This window comes from Meles meles, chromosome 16, assembly GCF_922984935.1.
Source record: "Meles meles chromosome 16, mMelMel3.1 paternal haplotype, whole genome shotgun sequence".
Lineage (NCBI taxonomy): Eukaryota > Metazoa > Chordata > Mammalia > Carnivora > Mustelidae > Meles > Meles meles.
This window is the reverse complement of record NC_060081.1, coordinates 72,861,821-72,885,352: the sequence shown is the minus strand read 5'-3', so window position 1 is coordinate 72,885,352 and position 23,532 is coordinate 72,861,821. Positions and strand designations below refer to the sequence as shown.

The 23,532-nt window shown below is 51.4% G+C and overlaps 1 protein-coding gene across 7 annotated transcripts in view; it reads left to right on the top strand.

The window, feature by feature from the left end:
• Positions 1-23,532, top strand: part of NFATC2 (nuclear factor of activated T cells 2) — a 156,654-nt gene that overhangs the window by 72,689 nt on the left and 60,433 nt on the right. For all 7 annotated transcript variants that reach the window (XM_045981377.1, XM_045981376.1, XM_045981375.1 and 4 more), the window contains exons 4-6: positions 5,584-5,786; positions 6,800-6,972; positions 21,321-21,461. In XM_045981377.1, the coding sequence (XP_045837333.1) occupies positions 5,584-5,786; positions 6,800-6,972; positions 21,321-21,461 (517 nt within the window). The remainder of the gene's footprint in view (positions 1-5,583; positions 5,787-6,799; positions 6,973-21,320; positions 21,462-23,532) is intronic.

Here is a 23,532-nt window from a genome sequence, read left to right as displayed (position 1 = left end):
GGCAGCCACAAAGGCCACGTCCTTGGGGTTCCATCCTGGGGGACTTCAAAGCTGGGGGGTCCTCCTCAGCCTCAGCTTTCTCCTCCAAAAAAGGAGTAACCCTGCTGTCCCGCTGTGCCGATGAAATCAACCTGCCACTGCCCACTTGGATATCAAGCCTCAGTGTGCGCTAGAAACCCCCTTCTTCCTGGAACCCTGTCAACTGCCTGGCCAATGACAAGAAGCAGAACTTTTGCTCTCACCTTGGCTGCAGGAAGCGGACCCTCTCGTGCCTGGGAGACCAGCTGACCTTGAACTTCCCTAGGTTTGCAGCAGGTGTCTGCTAAGGTGGGAAGGTGACTGTGCTTACCCAGGCCCCTGGTGAGATGTTACCTTTGGAGGATCCTAGAAGGCCCCGTGACCAAAGTCTCCCCAAAATGGGGATGACAGGGCACACGGGACCTCAGCAGCCGATGAGGCCATCCTGGGACCCGAATTTCTTTTCATTCGACCCAAATGACTCGGCTTTTGGAGAATCAAGGAAATGGCTCTATGCTCTCCTTACCAAATCTCCAGCCGCCTGGCGAGGCTCTCCAGAGCGAGCATGCCACGCAGTCAGGGCTCTGGGCCCCTTCTACCTTCCCGGGGCGGGGAGGGTGGAGGGGCAGCGTTCTTTGCTTTTCTTGCAAAATGGTGAGGTTTCTTCGCTGGGCCCCGCCTCCTTCCAGCCCTCCGCGCTGCGCACAGAGTGGCTGTCAGCCAGCCCACAGAGAAGACTGGAATTAGTGCCGGGTTTACCTCCCACAGGCCCGTTCCGGGTCGTTTTTCACTTTGCGAGTCTTTCACATTCATTCTGCACCTTTCCATTCAGTTCTGTAGTGTTGCCTTCGTGTTCTGATTCATGGCATCCGCAGATGACAAGGACAAGCCTCTGCTCACCGGCACTTACTGGGAGCTCTCCTTTGGGGCCCCACAAAAGGCGTCTTATTAATAAGCCTTCGGAAGAGCCCCAGGGAGTAGCAGGCGACGCCCCTGTTTCACGGGAGCATTTGAAACCCAGGAGGGTGGAGTCCCCGCTGCTCCGGAGTCACAGCTTCTGAGCGGCAGAGCCAGGGTTGAAATCCAGCTGTCTGACCGGGAGTGAAATCCTTCCTTCCCTCTAGCACCCCACACCCGTCTCTGTTCCATGCAGAGGGGACGCCCGTCTGGGAAGGTGGGCTCCGTCCGCTTGGACGGCAGTGCCAGTCTGGCTTCCCGGGGAGCTGCTTTGGAATGCAGAGGGGTCCTTCTTCAAGGAGTGGGTCTCTCTCTCAGCGCTATTACTTGGGTTGATTTCCGGTGCCCGTCTTCCCGTCCATCCCGCCCCCACCTACTCCCCCGACCCCACCCCTCGTGGAACAGGACAAGCATGCTTCCTCTCACAACGGCACACTGACCCGTGTTTCCCCGGAGGACCCGATCTGCCTTTCTGACCTTAGCCTTCGAGCCCGGAGCAGCTGTGGACACACCAGGTCACAGAGCGTGTGTCAGGGGGAGTGGGGTGGCCCGAGAGCCTGGCTGCACATTGCTAACTGGGCCCTATCCTAGCCAAGTTAGCAGGAGGGGTCCCCTGCCCTTTGCAAGCCTCCGTGGGCCGGTCCTACAGGGAGCTGGGGCATGGTGCTCGGCGTGTGGGAAGCATGTGCTTCGCTAGGGCGTTGTTGTTGCCTGTGACCGTGGACACAATACGTTGATTGGGCACCCGGAACAACAACAAGGTTCCTGCTACCAAGGTTTCTGGACCTGGAGTTCAGGCGGAGGGAGAGGTGCTAAGCAAACAACTCAGGAAGCAAGAACATTTCAGATGGTAATGAAGTTGTGCTGGAGGATGCGCATTGTCTGATTCTCTGGGGGGGAGAAAAGAGCCCCGATGTGTAGCATTTGCCAATTTCTGTGGTATAAATATCCCCTCTGTGGCTGACTTCAGGTTACCAAAGTGGCACCCACTGGCTCTTAAAAGTTTCTAAAACCTTCAACAAGTGGCTTGCAAGGCCGAAAAAGCCGGCTCCAGCCCTGGGTGTGGTTAGGGAAGGACCTGAAGGCATCTGAAAACGGAAGGTACCAGTGCATGAGCGTTCTAGGCAGAGAAGGGGGCTGTGCAAATGCCCTGCGGTTGGAGGGTGCTCCCTGGGCTCAGGGAACAGCAGACTGGTAGGTCTTGGCAGGGACCTAATGGGGATGGAGGGAGAAGTGAGCTGCTGGGCTGGTGGAAGCCTCAGCGACACTGGGACCCAGTCCGAGGCCACAGGAAGTCTTGGGAGAGTTGTAAGCAGGGGCATGTCTGAGTCTGATTTGCTTTTTTTTTTTAAACGTTAACGGGCTTTTCCGTGGAAGGCCAGCAAGAGGCCAGCGACGGGGCATTGATGGTGCGGTGGTGTGCCCGCGGGGGAAGACGCAGCAATGACTGGATTCGGGCACAGCAGTCGGGATGGGACAAGTTTTGTCCTCAGCTGTCACCCGGCTGGTGACCGTGAGCACACCCAGCTGCAATTTCTGCTCTTGGGTCCTGGGGCAGAGGAGGGAACCTGAGACCATCCCTGCTCACTATCTCTCCGGCCTACTTTTCTCTTCACTGTGTGATAAGTCTGTTTACCATCTGCCAGACTTCCAGGACGGGAGGAATGGATGTCTACTTATCTTGGGTCCCCATCCACGCCAAGCAAACCCAGCAAAAACAAAATCCTGACTCTGACCTTCCCCCCTGGATTTTTGCAAGAGAACCTGGCCCTGTTCCTCACTTTGCCTGGGGGAGAAAGATAAGAGGCTCTCACCGGGATTTCCGTCTTTGCCCCAGGGCGTCTCTTGGGTGTGTCCCAGACATGTAAATGCCGTGGGCGTCAGCCTGGCAGGTTTTTTAAAAAAAGGTGTCGCCCTGCACGCCTCCACTCCTTGCCTGTCTCCGCGTGGTTTTCGGTTTTCGGGAGGGTGGAGAAAACGGCATCTCTCCAGACCCGTGCTGTCTGATGGCATTGGATGTTGGAGATGTTGTGTCTGTGTTATCTGTGACAGTGGCCACTCGCCCTCTGTCGCTTCTGAGCCCTTGAAATGTGGCCAGTGTGTCTGAGAAACTCGATTTTCCCTTTCCTTTAGTTTTCACACTGATGGTGGGGACGCGCAGAGTTTCTAGACCCTGTGTCGTCCTCCACAGCCGGAGTGCCTTTGCTTCCTGGCAGTTGGCCAGAGATCCTAGTTCTGGAGACTTGCAGAGAAGGGGTAGGATTTAGGGAGCTGTCACCTGTCATAGCCCCTTGCAGTTTGCTGGGGGAAGGAACAGTGTTTCTCAGCTGGGGAGTGGCAAGACAGGACACCGTCTCCAAAGTCTCAGCCTGGTCCTCTCTTTCTTTTGTTATTATAGTTATTAAACCAGTGTTACATCTCGCAAGTATCTAGGCATCGATCCTTCATTCATTGTGAATCAAGTGGGAGGAATCTTCTTTGAGCACCTTCTTAACCTTGATCTCCACCTCCATCCCTAGATGTGACCGCGGTGGGCAGGGTCCCTGTGGAGTGCACCCTTCTCCATCTTTTCCTATTGTATTTATGTCTATCAAGGGAGAGATCCCAAACATTGAGCATTAAAAAAAAAAAAAAATGAGTCGTATCATGCAATACATGTTTTTCTGCAAGTTGTCTTCTCTTTCAGTAGTGAGTCTTAGATCTTTCTGGGTCAATTCATTGATCTCTACTGGTTTTTGTTTCTTTGTTTTTTAGTTGATGTAGTATTTCATACCCTGGACATTTCATATCACTCAGAAGCCTATTGCTGTAATTGTTTATTACTCCATTTGTTTTAGTAAATATTTTTGTGCATGCTTCCTGAATGCACAGTATTTCTTTTAGGATACATAGTGAGGAATGGAATTACCAGGTCAGAGGGAATATGTATTTTTTAATTTTAAGAGCTGCTATTACAATTCTCTTTAAGGGGCGCCTGGCTGACTCGGTTGGCAGAGTGTGCAACTCTTAATCTCGGGATTGTGAGTTCCAGCCCCATGCTGGGTATAGATCACTCAAAAATAAAATCTTTTAAAAAATATGACAGGGGCACCTGGGTGGCTCAGGTCATAATCCCAGGGTCCTGGATCAAGCCCCGTATCAGGCTCCAGGCTAAACCAAGAGCCTGCTTCTCTCTCTCCCTCTGCCTGCTGCTCTGCCTACTTGTGCCCTCTCTATCTCTCTGTCAAACAAGTAAACAAGATCTTTAAAAAAAAATATGAACAAAACAGTTATACCAGGGTATGTTCCTGTGAACTGCGTGAGCGTGCCTCTGTGCCTGAAGTCACTAAAACGTGTGATTTTATCAAATACCAACATGCATGCCAATCGAACAGGTGAAAAATGGTTTCCTATCTTTATGTAATTTTCATTTTACTGTTTATAAGTCAGATTGAACATCTTTTCCATGCCAATGGCCATTTGTTTTTCTGTGACTTGCCTGTTGACATTTCTTGCACATTTTTCTGTTGGATAATTTTGTTAATGCATTCAGCAAACATGTACCAGCATGCTCACAATGCACCGAACAGTATTCTAGGTTAGGGATGTTGTGGCAAGTAAAATAAACAAACATGCCTGCCCTCAAAGAGGTGACAGTCTAGTTGTAGGAGAAAGACCTGGGGCACCTGGGTTGGTTAAGTGTCCAACTCTTGATTTTGGCTCAGGTCATGATCTCAGGGTTGTGAGATGGAGCCCCATGTTGGGCTCCAGGCTGGGCATGAAGCCTGCTTAAGGTTCTCTCTCTTCCCCTCCTTCTGCCCCTCCTCTCCCTCTCACATGCATGTGTACACACCCACCCACACCCACACTCTCTTTTGCAAAAAAAAAAAAAAAAAAAAAGAAGAAAGAAAGAAAGATGTAACCAAAAGGAATTGAGGAAATAGATAATAATATTAAAATAAGGAAAAGAAGCTAGAGAAGAAGGAAGGAGGTAGTCCTACCCACTGGGGGAAAGACTCAATTTTAAATAGGATGGCTGGGAATTTTATAGGCGTTCTTTATATATTCTAGGTACTAATCCTTTGCCTGTTCTATGTTGCACATATTTTCCTCCAGTCTTTAATTTTCTTTGAACTCAGATGATGGTACTTTTGCCTAGCTCTTTCTTTTTTTAAATGAAAAAATATAACATGTTAGTTGGAATCTATTCACATAAAAAGTGTAAGTTCCTTCTGATCTTCCCAGGCAACCACTGTCAAGAGCTCTGGTTTATCTTTCCCAATTATTTTCTGTCCTCACCACCATGTGACACTCTCCCCATACCCCTCCCGACAACACTGAACACTGGCAGTTTCTGGCTGTTTCCTCGTAAATGCAATTCTGATCTCCTACATTCTTCATCACAGTTGTTTAATATTCTGTTTTAGAGAGGATGTCTGTATTTTATTGAAGCAGCCCTTCTGGTCGGACGTCAAGGTCCCTTCCAGTTCTCCATTCCTCCAGATGGTGCAGCAATCCTGGGCTCTTTCTGCCGCCTGAGAGCTTCTCAGATCTTTGTGGGATGACACCCACCAGCACCCTGCATACTAAAGGTGTTATAATAATTTGATTTTGTGTTCTTGCCCACAGCTCCATGGCTACATGGAAAACAAGCCCCTGGGGCTTCAGATCTTCATTGGGACAGCAGATGAGCGGATCCTTAAGCCCCACGCCTTCTACCAGGTGCACCGAATCACGGGTAAAACCGTCACTACCACCAGCTACGAGAAGATCGTGGGCAACACCAAAGTCCTGGAGATCCCTCTAGAGCCAAAAAACAACATGAGGGCAACGTAAGGGCTGGGGACCAAGGGTGGTGGGTCTTTATGAGGAAGCGAGTGGTAGGGAGTTGGGACAGGGGACTCTGGAGTTGGCGGAAGGAACCGTGGATGGTGGTTCCCACTCTGTGATGGACCCTTCGAGATTTGTTGAGAAAGTTTCTATTTTCAAAGCTCTCTACCTAAGTCCTTGTCATGGGTGTCAGGAGGAAGAATACCGGTGCATCTGTGGATTATGTTACTTGGGATGAGGCTTAATTTATGTACATTTCAACATTTATTTGGCATTAAAAAATGATCAAATAAGGATGCAGAAAGGTCTAAATTCACCAAGCAATAGGCCTGTAGCTTAAGTTTGGGAGACATTGCACCCATGTATTGGCGTTAAAACAAACCCCATGTTAGAAAATAATCTCAAACTTCCAAACCGCGAGAATCTTACCAAGAACTCCCGTCTACTGTTCACTCAGGTCTGCCGATCATGAACATGCCCTACACTCGCGTCATTTCTCCCTTCACCCTTTGCACTTTCCTGAGCTGTTTGAGACTTAGCTGCAGACAGAGTGGCTTTTTTTTTTTTTTTTTTACTTTTAGATGCCTGAGTGTGCATTTCCTCAGAACAAGAATGCGTTCTTGTGACCACAGTACATTTATCAAATTACAGATAGTTACTGTACATGATGATACATCCCTCTTACCTACTGAGCCGTTTCTAATCAATTTTACCCCTTGCATATTTGAGCTTTTCAGATACTTTTGGGAGTAGAAAAGTTGGCATGAAAAAAAAAAAACCTCCCTAGGGAAGTAATTTACACTGGGGGTTTCTCTCCTGACTTTGTCTGACCTCCAGCTGGGCGTCCGTTCCTGGTGGAAGTGCTTATCCTGGATTGCAATCCTCCCCCCCGACCCCTGGCCACTGTAGTGGTGATGGAATGATTTTGGTTAACTGAGTAAGGTGGTTTTGTGGACGATCTTTCCTTTTTCCCTGAGATGCTCAGTTCTAACTGGGGTTCTCCACCTGCCCACAGCATTGACTGCGCGGGGATCCTGAAACTTCGGAACGCCGACATCGAGCTGCGGAAAGGCGAGACGGACATCGGCAGGAAGAACACGCGGGTGCGCCTGGTGTTCCGAGTGCACATTCCAGAGTCCAGCGGCAGGATCGTCTCCCTGCAGACGGCGTCTAACCCCATCGAGTGCTGTAAGTTGGGCTTCGGGCAGGGTCAGCCTCTGCAAAGTGTATGTACGTGACCTTTGGACCGGGGCAAGGTGCCCAGCGAGAAGACACAAGGGTCATCAGGGGCTCCGAGAGGAGCCAAGGGCCCAGAGACAGAGCCCATGTAACAGTTTCTCTCTGCTTCTATTTACTGGTGGAAGGTTTCGTGGTCTCACAGGAAATTAAAAAATAATACAGCTAATGAGTAGCCTACAGCTTTGTTCAGAACATTTGAAATGCATAAATGTTTTGGTCTTAAAGAGGGTAGATGCCATTGGAGTGGGTTTACTGTACACAGTGTCCTCTTTTTCTTTTCCTCGCCTCTCCCTTCTTTCTTTCTTTTTTTTAAAAGATTTTATTTATTTATTTGACAGAGATCACAAGTAAGCAGAGAGGCAGGCAGAAAGAGAGGAGGAAGCAGGCTCCCCGCTGAGCAGAGAGCCCGATGCGGGGCTCGATCCCAGGACCTTGGGATCATGACCTGAGCCAAAGGCAGAGGCTTTAACCCACTGAGCCACCCTGGCACCCGTTCGCTTCTCCTTTCAACCAGAAGAGTATCCTAGTGGCTCTCACCTCTGGAGCGGTGATTCTGCGGGTCTCAGTGCCTAAATCTCAGCCCTCAAAAGCTCTTAGAATCTTCACGGTGGTCTTTGGTGATAGCTGGTGCCATGATGCCCATTTTGTAGGGGGGGAGGTAGCAGGAGCTGAGAGATTGGCTAACTTGTGCTGGCAGGGCTGGGATGCCGACAGGGAAAGATGCCCAAAGATCCAGAGGAATCTTAGAATGATCCAGTATGCGGTGGCCGAGACCTCCCATGTGCACGGGCCCCGAGCATGGAGCTGGCTGGGTTCTCACGAGGCTTTGAAAGAAGCAGCCACGTTCAGCTCATCCCTGGGTACTTGAGGCAGGGTTTGTTGTTGGTTTTTTGCAGTTCGACATGGCAAAACTTATTGTCTGCCCCGGCTTTGAGAGTTCACAAATCGTTTGTCAGAGCATGAAGGAGAAAAAAGTGAACATTGTTGCAGAAATCGAAGCTGTTTATATTATTTTTTAGTTTTCTTCTGAGAGCATTTTTTATGTTGTTACAGTCGTGTTCTATATTCAATTGTGTTTCAGGGTTCTTTTTCCTTTCTGCTGGACATTTTACCATAACTCTGTGTCGCGAAAATCCATTGCCTATGGAGGCCAGGGAGGTCCCGTGGAGGAGTAGAGTGGCTTGGTGGGAGGCAGTAGGGAGCGGTGGAGACCAGGGAGCAGGAAGACATGTTCCCCACCTAAAGGGACTGCCTTTTTGTCACCCTACCCAGTATTTCCATGTGGGCCTGGAGGCTAGGGGTGGCCAAATCCTCTGACTTTCTAAGACCAACCAAAACTCTCCTGATTAAAACAACAACAACAACAATAAAAACCAGCAATAAATTCAAAATACTGTGTGGATCAGAGGAAATCTTCATGTGGCTTTGATTAATCAGAGATAATCTTAATCAGACATTAATGAATAAAGCAAATGCATGAATATCTTTATGCAGAGAGGGTTGAGGAAGCCTGGCCCTCAGGATTGAAAGCCAATCACGAAAGAGCCTGGGCTCTCATTGGGAGAGAAGCCAGAACTTGGTCTTGGTTGGTCTTTGGAAAAAGATGAAGGGGCCCTATGATTTCTTCCAGCCTTACAAGTCACGATGTGTGTGGATCAGGCTGAACGTGGTGGTGAGTCTATCCTCTGATGTTAGAAGAGAAAGACCCAACAGCAGACAACAAAGGAAAACAAGTGTTGAAAAACATCATCTCAGAAACATTGGAATTCCCCTCCCCTACGCAGCAGACCCCACCCCTGTCCCCTGAGTGCTAGCCACGGAGGCTGCCCCACTCCGATGTTGGTTTCGAACATCTCGAGATGTTTTTGGGAAGGAAACTCAGGCTCTTCCTCAGTAATTTGGGGGATTTTGAGAAGATAAGGTCTCCTCTTTCTGGCAGATGACTCACACTACAGGATGGGGCTGTGGTTTGTAGCAAGGTGGGGAGCAGGTGGCCTCAGGAGAGGTACATGCCAGAGTTCCCTGTTTCTCTCCTGTTTCTCTCTGGGTCTGGGTCGCTCAGGTCAATGTATCTCCTGTTGATCTGAGACTTTGAGGATCACCCCTGAACCATGGGCACCTCCAGCAAGATCTCTGGGGTGTTACAAACTTGTTTGAACCTCAGACGTAGGCTTTTTTCTGTATTTGGCTGATTCAACCGCCTCCTTTTGACAGATAAGGAAACAGACTTTCTTGGTAAAGTGATTCACTCATTTTTACTCAGTAGGCAGCAGAGCCGGAGTCTCCAGCTTTCCAGTTCTGCGAAATAACTTCTCGAGGTTTCTAGACCACGGTTCCTTGCAATACCACACTGAACCACCAGTTGGTCTCTCTCTCTCTCACCCAGAATCCTCTGTCATTTTTATTCCCTCCTTTGTCCTGTTTGCCTAGACCACTGCCTGATGGGTCTGTACATACTTATTGATGAATGGCCTTACTCTATGGTTCCTACGGAGATATTCAGTAACTATTTACTGACACTTAGTCTGTAGCCTGTGCAGATACAGTATGTTTCTGGTAAGTATTGATTGACTGGTTGACTTAGGATGGACCCCGTGGGGAGGGTGAGTTGGCAGGAAAAACACTCAGGGGGCTGGTACTTATTTGCATGGCTCTCTTACGTACACTTTGGATGCGTTGCTTCAAGGGTAAGTTCTCAGATTCTAGTGGAAAAAAAAAACAAAACAAAAAACTTGAGCAGATTATTGGAGGCCACTCTTTGGAAAGTGGACTAATTTGCTAGAACCGTCCACTGCTCACATTCCTTCACAGGTCAGCACGCAAGAGGTCAGAGCTCGCCTTTGCGTAGACGGGCACTCCATGGTACTTCCCTGTTCCCGCCAGAGCCTTCCGTATGGCCGAGGGGATGCTTCCAGTTCCTTCCCTTGACTGTCAGCGGAGCTGACCTTGCAGCTTCCCCCGTCCTCCCGGCTCCGGGTGCCGTCCCCACCCCCTTCCCACTGCAGATGACAACCGACAGCCACGACTCCCGCTCCTCCGGGAACAGGAAACACAGCCGAGGGCAGGAGGGCACACCCCTGTCTTCCCCAACCGCACACCCGGCTCGCAGCGGCGGTGCCTTTCCTCCTCCTGAGCCTTGCGATGGGACAATTCTCCTTTCCTTGAGGGTCCTCTGTGTTCTCAACACCAGTGTGACTTTATCGGGGTGGTTGCACCCCTGGGTCCATCTTGTAGGACTTTCCCAGGGTGGGCACGGACTAGGTGCCCCCGATGGGGAGCCTCAGAACGACAAATATCTGTTGTCTCATGGTTCCAGAGGCCAGAGCGCAGAATCCAGGGCTCAGCCAGGTGGTTCCTTCTGGAGGCTCTGTGGGGGAATGTTCCAGGCCCCTCTCCCAGCTGCAGGTGCTGGCCAGTGGCCTTGCACGCCTCGGCCCGAGGGGCATCACTCCAGTCTCTGCCGCCTTCTCACGTGACCCTCTCCTTGGTCTCTTCCAAGGACACGGTCATTGGGGTGGGGGCCCACACTGATCCTGCCTGATCTGCCCTCTATCCTGAGCTCACTTGCACCTTCAAAGACCGTATTTCAGTATCTAGTCAGGCGTGAGCTTCTGGGTGGCTGCGGAGGTCTAGCGGGCACTCCGGTCAGCCCAGGATGCCGCCTCTGCTGCATTTCTTGACCTCACATACGTCTCTGCTCCTCGGTCCCCAAATCCATTGGCATCTTTCTGGGACTTCTCTCTTGGCTTTTGCCCTTGCTCTCTCCTCCATCCAGAACATGGCTTCTCAAACTTGGCTGCCCACTGGAATCACCACCCCAGAGACGGCGAGTCTGTCAGTCAGGTGGGGTCTGTGCGTGGACACCTTTCGGAGGTCGCTTGGCAATTCTGCTGTGCTGCGAAGCTTGGAGCCCCCCGACCTTGCCTCCCCCACTCCTCCCACCCTCCAGTCCCTGGGCTCCCTCCTCCGCCAAGGCTGCCGTTCACATGGCCCCTCAAGGAGGTCTCTTGTCCTGACCGCACAGGGGACGGGGGCCCCCGCTGTGTGCTGACAACCCGATTTACTTGTCAGTCTCTCTCCCATAAGGACAGAAACCAGAGGGTGTCAGCCAGGGCCTGCCACATAGCAACTATCTCTAGAATGTTTGTTTAAAAAAAAAATAGTGAAAACAAGCATCTCTAGGCTGCCTGGCGGGAGAGAAAGGCCATGAAGGGATGGGGGGTTGGGGGGGACTGTCCCCGGGTGCAGAGCTCTTGTCCCTTGAGAACCTGCCCATGGGTTCACTTCCTGCCCTGCAGAGGGGCCCGTCTCTGTTCATGGAGTTTCAGAAAACACCAAAACCAGTTTTCTACCAAGTCCTGCCCACTCTCAGCGCAGAGTGAACATTTGCTCTGCTCCTTTCGCAGGACCTGGGGGGCAGGTGTATGATGGGGAGCGGCACATGAATTTTCTCACAGGCTCTTTCCAGTCTCTCCCTTTTTGTGACATAACTGGGTGTCACCGAGGTCTAGTGAAGATACAATCAGTTACGCAGACTGCACGTCTTCAGCTGAATGATTTTTGACAATTCGCCGCACCTGTGTGACCACGACTCAAAACGGGACACAGGACATTTCCTTCCCTCCTGGAAGGGCCCTTGTTCCCCACCCGCCAGAGCCTCCTCCCCACTCCCATACACCCAAGCAACCTCTGTTCTGCTTCCCGTCACCGTATATTGGCTTTGCCTGTTCTAGTACCTTACTTGATGGAATTCTGCAGCGTGGTCTCCTGGGGCTGGCTGCTTCTGCTCGGCACGGTGGTTTAGAGATCCGTTGCTATTATGGCATGACTCGATAGTGTATCCTTTTTTCTCAATGAGCACTTTTCAGTTGTGTGACTCTAATGATTTTTTTCCATTGATAGACACTGGGCTTGTTGGAGGGTTCGGGTGCTGTGGCTGCCACGAACCTTCTCATTCTGGGTCTTTTGTGGACAAATGCTTCCACCGCTCCCAGGTGGATATCTAGAAATGGAATTACCGCTTCATGGGGAAAGGATGCGTTCCAATTTAAGTGTTTCCTAAATCATTTTATAATTCCGGGGAGCCTGAAGTGTACCCCCTTGGGCACAATTTGCATTTCCCTAATGACTCAGGATGCTGAGCTCTGGTTGTGTGCCTCTGGACTGTTTCCGTGTCTTCTCTGGTGAAGTGTCCATTCAAAGCTTTTGCCCATTTTTTATTGGCAAAAATCTCAGACTTTTGTTGTTAATATGCAGCGGTTATTTGGATAGGAGTCTTTTGTCAGATGTATGTACTATGAATATTTTCCCCAGTCCGTGGTTTGCCTGTTTATTTTCTTATTTGTATCTTCTCACCGGCATCGATATTTTATTTTGATGACGTCCTGGTTTATCATTTTCTTTTCCTTTGGGGTTAGTGCTCTTTGCATTCCCCCCAACACATCCCCTACCTGTCTGAAGGAGCAAAGATACTCTCTTATGTTTTCTTCTAGAAGCTTTTTGATTCTGGCTTTTATGTCTAGGGATACACTCCGTCTCAGGCCAGTTTTTTGTATGGTGTGAGGTAGGGTTGAGGTCCATCGTTCACCATCTGGAAATCTGCTTGTTTCATATGCCCTTTTCTGCCAGCAAGAGCTTGGAAAACCCAACTGTGTTCCTTCCCTCATCAATAGGCTTTCTCTGCTCCCTCTCATTCCCCTAGGTCTGGCTTGGGAGATGGGTGATCATGCAAGGTTGCCTCATGAATGTCCTTAGAATCAGTGGGACCAGCCTGGCATATTCCCTCATTTGCTTCACGAAAGCAAAGATGCTTAACTTGTCCACCTGCTTCTGCCAGAAGCCGAGAGGACCCACCTAATTCTTATGGGCTTCTTAATGTGGATTTTACCGCTTAGAAATATGTTTGGAGTGCATGATACACTGTTCTAGGCACTAGGGATAAAACAACGATCAAAAGAAAGTCTTGGCCCTTGTGGCGGTCACACTCTAGTGGGGAAACCAACAATAAATAAGTAATGAAAAGCATCATTTCAAACAGCTAAGCGTGGTGATGAAAATAACAAGGACCATGTGTTGGTGACTTAGGGGTGGGGACCAGTAGCCTTGGGTATGCCTGATCAGGGGAGACCCTCTTGGAAGAGGTGACACATTAAGCTGGGCCTGAGTGGTGGGGGAGCATGGCCCAGCTAAAGAATACAGTAAGTGCAAAGGCCCTGGGGCAGGGATAAGCTTGGGTCTTCAGGGAACAGAAGGGCAGCTGGGGAGGCTGTGTGGAGTAAATAGGGGTCAGGAGAGCTCTGGAGATGAAGCTGGGGTCTCAGATTTTATTCCAAGTGAAATGGGAAGCCCTGAGTTCCAAGTAGGGGCCTAACATGATGGGATCTATATTTTCAAACTCATTTGGCACAGTGTCTGGTACACAGTAGACGTTCATAAATACTTGAAAACCAAATGAAGGAAGAAAAGCGACAACAGGGACCTGGCAGGAAAGAGGTAAAGGAAGAGGAACAATTATCAGACACCTGCTGCGAGTCCAGCACGTTCCATGTTGCTGCTGAATCATCAGAAACACGGGGAACTCAGTACTCAGTATCTGTTCCCATTTCACAGCTGGGAAAACTGAAACACAGAGAAGCTGAATAAATTGCGTGTGGTCACATAACTAGGAAGGGGCCAAACTAGAGATGACATTCCCATCGTGCTGGATGTGGAGTGACAGCACGGGTGACAAATTGGTTTCGGCCAGAACCCCAAAACTGGCCTCCTCTCACATAACCAAGAGACCAGCTCAGCAACCTTCAGAGGCCCATGGGTGCCCTGCCACTCATGGCAATAGATTATCTCCCGAGCTGCTGTAGTGGTAAATCAGGGATGAAATTTGAGCATTGGACAGAGGGTGGCTAGGCCAGGCCTTTTTCAGCCCCTGCTGCCCAAGGAGACTTCTAAGCAAGGACCGAGAAGCCACATTTCAGAAACACCAGAAACGTACAGGATGGGGAGAAGCAGTTTTGGGTGGTGATGAGGTCTGGGCCTGGGTTTTGAATCCTGCCTCTGCCCCTTAGTGGCTATGTAGTCGTAGGAAGTTCCTTAAAGCTCTGTGCCTCAGTTTTCTCATCTGTAAAATGGGGATGGTAGCCGTACCTATCTCTTGGGGTTAAATGCGCGCGTGCGCGCGCGCGTGTGTGTGTGTGTGTGTCCTATAGTAGGTGCCGGCTGAAATCACAGCAGGATAACCGAGCGCCTCTCCCGTGGTATGCCCCGCACTTGCTGGTTGGCCACCCTCCCCATGGCTCTGCACAGCAGCTTTGCATACACCTCTGCCTGTCACTGTGTCGCTGCCAAGAGACCACAGCCTAGGCAGCAGTAGACGGGTGTGGGAGTTTAACAAACACGGGTTCGGGGCGTGGGCACCAAGCAGCACCCCCTGCTGCTGAGAAGGGACCTGGGTGGTTTTCTGGCCTGTGCAATGGTTGGGCCGGGTGGCAAGTAGTGCCGGGCTTAGGGGGGAGGGGGCCAAGATTGGGGAGGTTGCCCTGATGATCCATATGGTTATCTGACGGAAGCTCCCTCACAGAGCTAGTCACGCATGGGCCGGGAAGGCAAAACCGCCCTGATTGAAAGTCGGCCGTGTGCCCACGGCTCTCACGTGTATTAACTTGTTTCCAGCCTCCTCGTGGCCTCTCTAGGCTCACCCGAAAGACTTGCTCAATCCATTCATTCAGAAACATTGACCGGTGCCAGTGAGTGTTGGAGGCATGAAATGCTGTCCTCTTGGAGCTTCTGTTCTAGCGGGCGGAAGTGCAGAAGCATTTTGTGATTTGCTGCAGCTGTGCCTGGCAAGGAGAGGGGCCGAGCCGGGGGAGACACCTGTGTCCTTCTGGTGTCCAGGCTGCCTGAGGCTCGTAGTGGCCAAAAAGCCCATCCAGCAGTCAGGTGGAGAGTCTTGCGGCCCTCAGGGAGGGTCTTGTGGTATGGAGATATGTATTGTCCGTGCCTCTTAGCACTTTGGAATGGGAGCGTGATTATCTGAGCAAGGAGAGGTCAGAGCGTCCACCGTGGCCCTACTGCTTTGTGGGTTCGGGGAGATGAGACCCACCAGCCCTGCAGGGTACATGTTACTGCTCTGTGTTCCATGCGGGAAAGCTGAGGCCGCCCGAGGTCTGGAGTGAGAAGGTGGTCGTGTGTGCCGCGGGCCCCACGTGTCTGTGCATGCTGCCCCGCACTCCCACGGGGTGAATGCTGACAGGTGTCGCACAGACTTGAACCTCACATTCGGGGAGATTTGCTGTCCCACCTCCCACTTCCCAGGGAAGACCCCGGAATCATCAGGGCAGGGCCTGAGGGACCTAAGGGGCTGGTCTCAGGCGAGGCCCGAGTCAGCACTGTATTCTGAGTGGGGCCGGGCTCACAGCCAAGGACGGCAGCCTGTTGTAGAGACGAGAAGTGTGGACAGCAGCTGGTGCTCTGAGGCCAGGGGTGGCCAGTGCCTGGGCCAGAATGATGAGACTGATGGGGGCCCCTCCCTTCCCCTGCCTCCTACTGTCCCCTCTTGCCTGGGCTGGCTGGTGGCTTTCCCAGTGGAAAAGGGGTCCCTCCGGGTAGTAGAACCCCATGGTCTGTCTGTCTTCTGTCTGCCTTACTTAGCTGTGAGCTCTCAGGCGTACCCCTTCTCCTCTGGGAGACCCAGTGCTCCCAGCTGCAAAATGGGAATGATTCTTGCTTAGTGGTCCCTTGAAGCTCAGCAGTAAAAATAAATGTAACGAAGGTTCAGTGAGCCTGTCAAAATGCTACACGCTTTCCACGCACTGACACATTTAGTTTGCAAATAGCCCTATGAGGCTGGTACTATGTTATTTTCATTTTATAGATGAGAAAAGGGAGACACAGAGAGAAGTGACTTGCCCCAGGTCCCAAAGCTTGGAAGTCACCAAGCTGGGCTTTGAGCTCCAGCACCGAGCAACCCTAAATTGCCTCCTCATGTGTGTTTTATGGTATCAACAAATACATGCGTATGAAGTGCCTAGAATCCAAGGCACTCTCTGTCAGCGGTAATTACTCGCTATTATTAGACAAAACCAGCCGCTCTGCAGAATCAGATTGCTCGGACCAGCCTCTCCTGCCTGTCTCTTGAGGTTTTTTTTGGGTAATCGTAATTCTTGGCCACATACCCCAATGACGGGTGAGTTGTAGACAGGCGAGCAGTAACGTCCCGTTTCCAGGAGGACGCGGGCAGACCCGCACAACCCCGAGCTGGTGCGATGGGGGTTCGCGCGCGCACCTGGGCTTCCTGTGAGCCCTCTCGCAGGTCTTGGATGGTCCAATTAGCAGTCATCCGTGTGCGAGGTTGCATCAGAGAGAGAGGGGAGGAAGTGGACCCCAGGAGGGTAATTTTGGTTGCTGTTTGCCTCTCTTCAGTTCCTCTTTCAGAGGCTAATTGGATTTGTTTGCTTTACCTCGGGGCTCTCTGAGGATGCCTGGGGGATCCCCTGGAGAGAGGTCCCCTCGTCCTCAGGTGGCCTCTTTAAGAGTCAGAGTTGGCGCTCAAACAGATGTGTGGAACAAGCCGCCTGGAAAGGTTGTTACCATTGCAAATTTTAGGCGATCTGGGTGCGGGGGCGGGGGGGATGGAGGGTGTGGTCTGAGCACCTGTATGATTACCCGGTGCCGCCTCCAACCAGGTCACCCGGCTGCAGGGGACCCGGGAGCCTTCCCTTGAGCAACTCTGCTGGTTGAGGTTGAGCAATCCAGTTTCTGGGTCGGGATCCACCAAGAGCAACAGTGACATGCTCAGTAGCGTGCATCGGGAGGTGGGACCTGGTGGGCGCAGGCTGGGGGAAATGCGGAGTCTGAGGCAGCCACACCTAGCCCACGCCTGGCGCATGGAAACTGCTGGAGACATACAGGGTCTCATACCCGCAGCCTTGCTGGCTGGAACTGACCGAACCACGTACACTTCCTGTGGGTTCTCTCATGAGAGTCTTGGAATAGCCTGTGAGGTAGGTCTGTGAACAGTCGCGACACCCAGAGGGGGAACCAGGCTTAGAGGAGCCCCACGCGAGGACCCCCCCGAGCTAGGACCAGGTTGTCACCCGCGCGGGGCTGCCCCTTGAGGGCGCGGGGAGCCAGGCATCTGTTCCTCTGTGGCCAAAGCGACATTAATAGTGTTTTGGTCTGCGCTCCAGCAGGGCTGTCCCCGAAAGGTTAAAAAAGACAAGTGAGAATGTTCTGCAAAGGGCTAAGCAAGAAAGTGTTGCATTTTGAAAGTCGACGGTGAGAAAGAGTCGTTTCTCGAACGGTTACCGTGGGCCAGGCGCTGGCTCAGTGCTTTTGTCTTACGTAAGACGCTTTTCTTACTGTGATAAAATACACATAACAAACTGCCGCTTGACCTGCTTGAACGGGTATAAATCCATGGCACGGAGGACACTCGTGGTGTGCCACCGCCACCCTCCAGTTCCAGAGCTTGTCACCCCCCCCCCCCCCGCCCTAGGCGACCACCTGTCTGTGCTCCGTCTCTGCGGATTCGCCCCGGTCCGAGCGGTTTGTATCTGCGGGTCTGTCCCTTGGTGTCTGGCCTTGCGTTTAGCATCACGTGTTCAGGGTTTCCCCACGGTGTGGCCTATACCTTGCTTCGTTCCTTCTCGTGGCTGAATCGTGTTTCTCTATGAGTCCGTCCGTCCGGGCATCGGTGGATGTCTGGGTGATCGGTATTTGCTATTTCGCCAAGTCTGTACTGCCCGAGCCCGCGTTTACACGCGGTATGTTCTCTCGAGCTGCTGGTACCAGACGCACGAGGGCAGGAGCAGACAGCATTTTCCCGAGGAGGCATCTGTGATCCAGAGAGGTGAAGTGACTCGCTCAGGGTCACACAGCAGGGAGGTGGCCGACACAAGACTCAGAATCCGTGTCTTTCTGACCCCAGAGCCCAAGCAGCAGTGAATTGGAAATTCTCCTTTGGCTCCCGGGTCCTGCGTTATCCTGCCACTGATGGTCTCTGGCAGATCATACCTGGTGGGACCCACTGGAATCCTTAGAGGTCATTTTAAAAAAAAAAACGAAAAAAAAAAATCTCTGCTGGCATCTTCCCCTCAGAGCATTGAAGTCAGAATGTGTAGAACAGTGTTCTCAACCAGGGACGATTTTGGCCCCCCTCCTCCCCAAGGCCATCCAGCTTTATGACTAGGGACAGTGCTGGTTGTCCATAGGGGAGGGGTGCGGCTGGCAGCCGGTCCGGGGGAGGCCAGGGCTGCTGCTGATCTTCATACCGACGGCACCCTCATCAGAAGCACCCAGGCTGAGAGCCCCTGCTCTAGGGTCAGGGCCTGGGTGTCAGTGTTCTGTAAGTTTCCGGTCTCATTCTCATATGCCCTCAGGGCCAGGAGTGCCTCTCCTGCTAGTGGATAATAACCACTTGGATTCCCCTTTCCTTGTTGCACCACAGCTTGGGTTCCCTGGGTCTGGGGAGGGTGGGTGCTGGAGGCTCTGTCTTTCTGATAAGCTCCCAGGGATGCTGGTGCGCCCGGCTCTCACCATGTGTTCAGGACTGGGGAACGGACAAAAGTACAGTTAGCTGGGCTGGACCCTTGTTCTCTCTCTTTAAGCTGTTTTTTAAAAAAAGAATGTTTTCCTGCTGATGAGGAGAAGGGGTGGGAAATGAAATGCAGCCGAGGAAGAAAAAGGTGCTGGCTTGAAACTGTGAGGCTTTGCAGGGAGACACGGTAAAGCTGCTCTGGGAAGGAGACCGCCGTGTTCACAGCAATGCACAGTGATTCACGGACCAGCCGTTGGGGCCAGCCTCCCACCCAGCGCGGAGAGTCACGGCCACAGCCGGTCCCCGGCCTGGCTGGCCACGAGCCCATGGCTGGCTTGCCCAGTAGTGATGACTCAGGCTTTCCACCTGCAAAATGGGAGGGACGGCTCTTGCCGCCTCCCCACCCATGCCTGGGGCCAGAAGCCCCCAGCGGTCCCCCAAACTCATCAAAGGCAGATCTTAAAAGTCAGGACCTGCTTTTCCAGGCAATGCAACTGCTGTTTTCACTGCTAATAAATCTCCGTTTGTGGCAGCTCAATTAGGAAGTCATACAAAACTCTTCTATTGAAAGAAGGGATTAATAACCCGGCCCATGTGGGAGGAATTAGCAGCTTCTGCAGTGAGGCCTTTTTAATATGTGCTCTCAACCGGCAGCCCCTTGGAACAGCACTGACGGGCCGGTCCCTGGGCTGAGCCCGGCAGGCGGCGAAACCAGCCAGGAATCACCATGAGTCATTGGGTTGCACTTTCAAGGTGAAGCGGCCAGGAGCATCCGGCTGGTCCACAACAGACTCCTGAAATGTTGCCAAGGGCGTGGTTGCTCCTGAAGGAGACGGTTTCAGGAGAGATGGAGGGGATGCTCAGCTACCCAGAGGTGCGGCCCGGTCGGCAGGGAAGGGTTCGCTTTGAGCCTCAGGCCTCACGCGGCTGCTGCCTGCCACAGCTCCCAGATGGGGAGGTCCTTGGGCCTCTGGCATGGAAAGGCCTGGCCCTCGGCCCAGTTCTCGGGCTTGGGAGGAACGCCAGGAGCTCGGGCTGACTCACGAGGGGAGGGCCGGCCCCTGCGGCCCACGCTGCTAAGGCGAGGCCTGAGCCGATGGGTGGCTCTTGCTGACAGGGACGTGTCTCTCCCCCTGCCTAGGAAAGGTGGCTGGAGAGGGTCTCTGTTCTTTCCTGCAGCCGGCCCTCCAGAAAAATCGGGGTCTAGATGGAGTGACCAAGGGGTGGGGCTCTGGAGCTGGACAAACCAGAAGACTCAGATCTAAGTCCCACCACACACCCTTGGCCCAGGGGTCACCTGACTTCTCTTAGCCGGAGTTTTCTCCCTAGGCAAATGTGAATAATTTTAATACTTCCTTCCTCTAAAAGTTGCTGGGAGCATTCAAGTATATCATCATAGCCCCATGCTTAGCATAAGTCTGTCCTGTTTCTTTCTCTTTCATTCATCATAGACACAGGTGAGGATATAGGTGTATGTAGAGAGATTGACAGGTAGGTGTTTGTATGTATTAAGCTCTATTGAGGGGGCGCCTAGGTGGCTCATTGAGTTAAAGCCTCTGCCTTCAGCTCAGGTCATGATCTCAGGGTCCTGGAATCGAGCCCCGCATCGGGCTCTCTGCTCAGCTGGGAGCCTGCTTCCCCCTCTCTCTCTGTCTGCCTCTCTGCCTACTTGTAATCTCTGTCTGTCAAATAAATAAATATACTCTTTAAAAAAAAATATTGAGATACATCCATATCTACCTCCTTCCGTTAATCCTACCATCAGTCCGTCCATCCTGAGTACCCCCTACTAAGTCCAAGGCACTGTCCCTGGCCCCCGGCTTACAGCAGTACACAAAGCTCCCTCCTGGACTTACATTCTAATAGAGAGAGATTTCGAAAGACAGGTGAACTAATAATGCAAGATAAAGGGGAGAGAAGGAGAGAGAGACAGAGAGAGAACAGGGACTGCTGTTTTAAACCTCAAGGCGGGAGGGTGGAGGGGTACCGGGTAAGGAAACATCTCAGAGAAGGGGATGTCGGAGGAGAAACCTACAAGAAGTGAGAAAGGGAGCCACCCAGGTAATCAGGAAGAACTTTCCAGAGAGGGGGACTAGGAAGAACAAGCGCTCGCAGATTGGAGTATGCTGGGTATGTTTGAGAGACATTGAGAACATTCTAGAAGATAGGCTGGAACACAGCTGAGGCAGTAGGGTGGGGGGAGGGGGATTCTAGAAAGTGAGGTCAGAGAGGTGATGGGACAACGTCATGCTGTTTCACAGACCCAGTTTAGGATTCCCAGTGAATTCCCGAGCAAGTATGTCTAAACCCTACAGGAACCAGGCCCTAGCATTTAGCACGTATGATCCATTCAAGCATTTGTTGACCTCAAGTGCACAAGGAGAGAGTATGCTCCGGCAAAGGGACTCTCTTATGGAAAAGTTGATTTGCCCTTTTATGAAATAAAGATCAAATCTCATTCACCTTGCCTTCCTACAAGGAGAACAGGCATCTCTCCCTTGATTCACAAAAAAACCTGTGCGGTTCAAAGCAAACTAGCCCAAGTGCCTGAGGGCCCTTTCACAGGAACACGGCATTCCAGAGCCTGCGGTTGCTGGGGCCGATGGCTCCTGGCTCCGTGCTTGCCATGACAACAGGTGACAAAGGCGGGGGTGGGGGGGGGGTGGGGGGGGGGTTGTAGAGCAAGTTTGGTGGCGGTGAAAGCAGAAAGCCTCTTTGGAGCGGACTTCTCCTGCCGTCCAGTGACTTGTCTTTCTCTGGCCCTCAGCCCAGCGATCTGCCCACGAGCTGCCCATGGTGGAGAGACAGGACATCGACAGCTGCCTGGTTTACGGGGGCCAACAGATGATCCTCACCGGACAGAACTTCACGGCCGAGTCCAAAGTCGTGTTTACTGAGAAGACCACAGGTCAGGGGGCTTTCTGAGCTCTTGTGCGCCAGCACCAGACCAAAGCACCATCTTCTTTCCTTTCAGAGAGCATCGTCTGGGGGGATCCGTTCTGCTGGGACGGGCTTTCTAGTCTGCTCACTCGAGAAGCTTCCCCAGCTGGTGTCGCTGCGGTTCATGGTGGGGGAATCTACCATGGTAGATGGTAGACCATGCGCCCTCGCTGGTCCTGGTCGTTCCATTGGATGATGAGGTTGAAGCCCCACCCCAGACTCCTGTATTTTTTTTTTTTTCCAACTGTTTTTTTTTAACATAGGTGAAACTTTTCAACTTTTTACTATTATCCAAAGGGGTGGCCCTTCAATATGGCGAGTAAGTTTGCCCTGGCCCTGGGTCTCCTGGGTGCGGATGTCAAGTTCGACACCAGCTTGTTCTGTGATCGTAGGCACGTTACCTCCCCTTCTGTGTCTACATTTCCTTATGCACAGAATGATAATAACAAAGGTTCTTGCCGGAAGGTGTTGTCGGGAAGGCTAACTAGATTAATACCTGCTGAGTCCTCGTAAGAGTGCCGGGCTTCCTGTGGGCCAGTGAGCATACGCTACTTGTATTTTTATGACAAATGGTGCCGCAGCGAAGCTTCTACACCGTTAGGATTAACGAACTAATCGTGTATATGTGAGCGCCGGTCGCTGTGTACTCGGGGTTTGTTCCTAAAGTGGGATTTCTGTATAGTCATTTTGAGCGCTTTAGTTCCCTTCCGGAAATCTACGCATTCGAACTTCCATCACCGCCATGTCAGGAATGGTTTCATCCCATCCCAGAAGTACCATTTTATTTTTATTTTTATTTATTTAACTGTTTTTAGGATTTTATTTTTATTTATTCATTTGACAGACAGAGATCACAAGTAGGCAGAGAGGCAGGCAGAGAGAGAGAGGGGGAAGCAGGCTCCCTGCTGAGCAGAGAGCCCAATGCGGGGCTCAATCCCAGGACCCTGAGATCATGACCTGAGCTGAAGGCAGAGGCTTAACCCACTGAGCCACCCAGGTGCCCGCCATTTTTTTAATTAAAAAATATTTGCCAGATTGGTGCTTCTCTTTGCTATGAGAGGTTTAATGTTTTTGCTTATTGGCCGTGTATATTCTTTGTTCCACATGCTGGGTATTAATAGCTTCTGCCAATGAAGACATGGTAAAAAGAGAATGATCTAAAGCAGGATAAATTTCTTTTCTTTTTTTTTTTTTTTAAAGATTTTATTTATTTATTTGAAAGAGAGAGAGAGTAAGCACAAGTGGGTGGAGGGGCAGAGGGAGAAGCAGACTCTCCACTGAGTGGGGAGCTGAATGTGGGACTTGATCCCAGGACCCTGAGATCATGACCTGAGCTGAAGGCAGACACTTCACCGACTGAGCCACCCAGGCGCCCCACGAAGTAGGATAAATTTCAAGTTATGTACTTACTTGATAGTTATAGATGCTAGCCTAACTTTTTTCTCTAATGGACATGATTTCAGTAGGTTCATTCTAAGGTGATATTCATATTTGTTTGTTTACTGTCCTTAGGATGATACGGAGACTACACTAGGCAGGTTGTTCAGTTGTGAGGACTGTGCACTGCACAAAGGCGTCTTCTCTAGGGACTGCCATTCAAACGGGTACATCATCAATCTGTGTATTACGAAGACAGCCACTGGCAGGAGGAAGCAGGGTGTCCTGGGGAAGAGGTGTTTCTTCTCAATTCACACAATGCCTCCTGTTGGGTTGGGCTGGCTCTGTGACTAGGCGTGACATTAAGGAAGGCTGTGGCCCATGGGTGGGTTTGGAAGTGGTTTAAAGGGTATGTGGTCAGTCACTGTGGGTTTGAGGGGCCGAGGTGGTGTAGTGATGGGTTAGGGATGCAGACATTTAAACAGATACATTGCATTCTACCCTAGGTTTATCTAATACTTCAGTTAGTCATTACTCGTTTATTATGCCTTTGGCTGCTCCCAAATCCGTGCTATTATAAGTAACACAGTGACCAACATTCTCTCCATCCCTTTCGTCAGCTAGGTAAGAGCTCATGCTCTTCAGCCAAAATCCAGCATCAC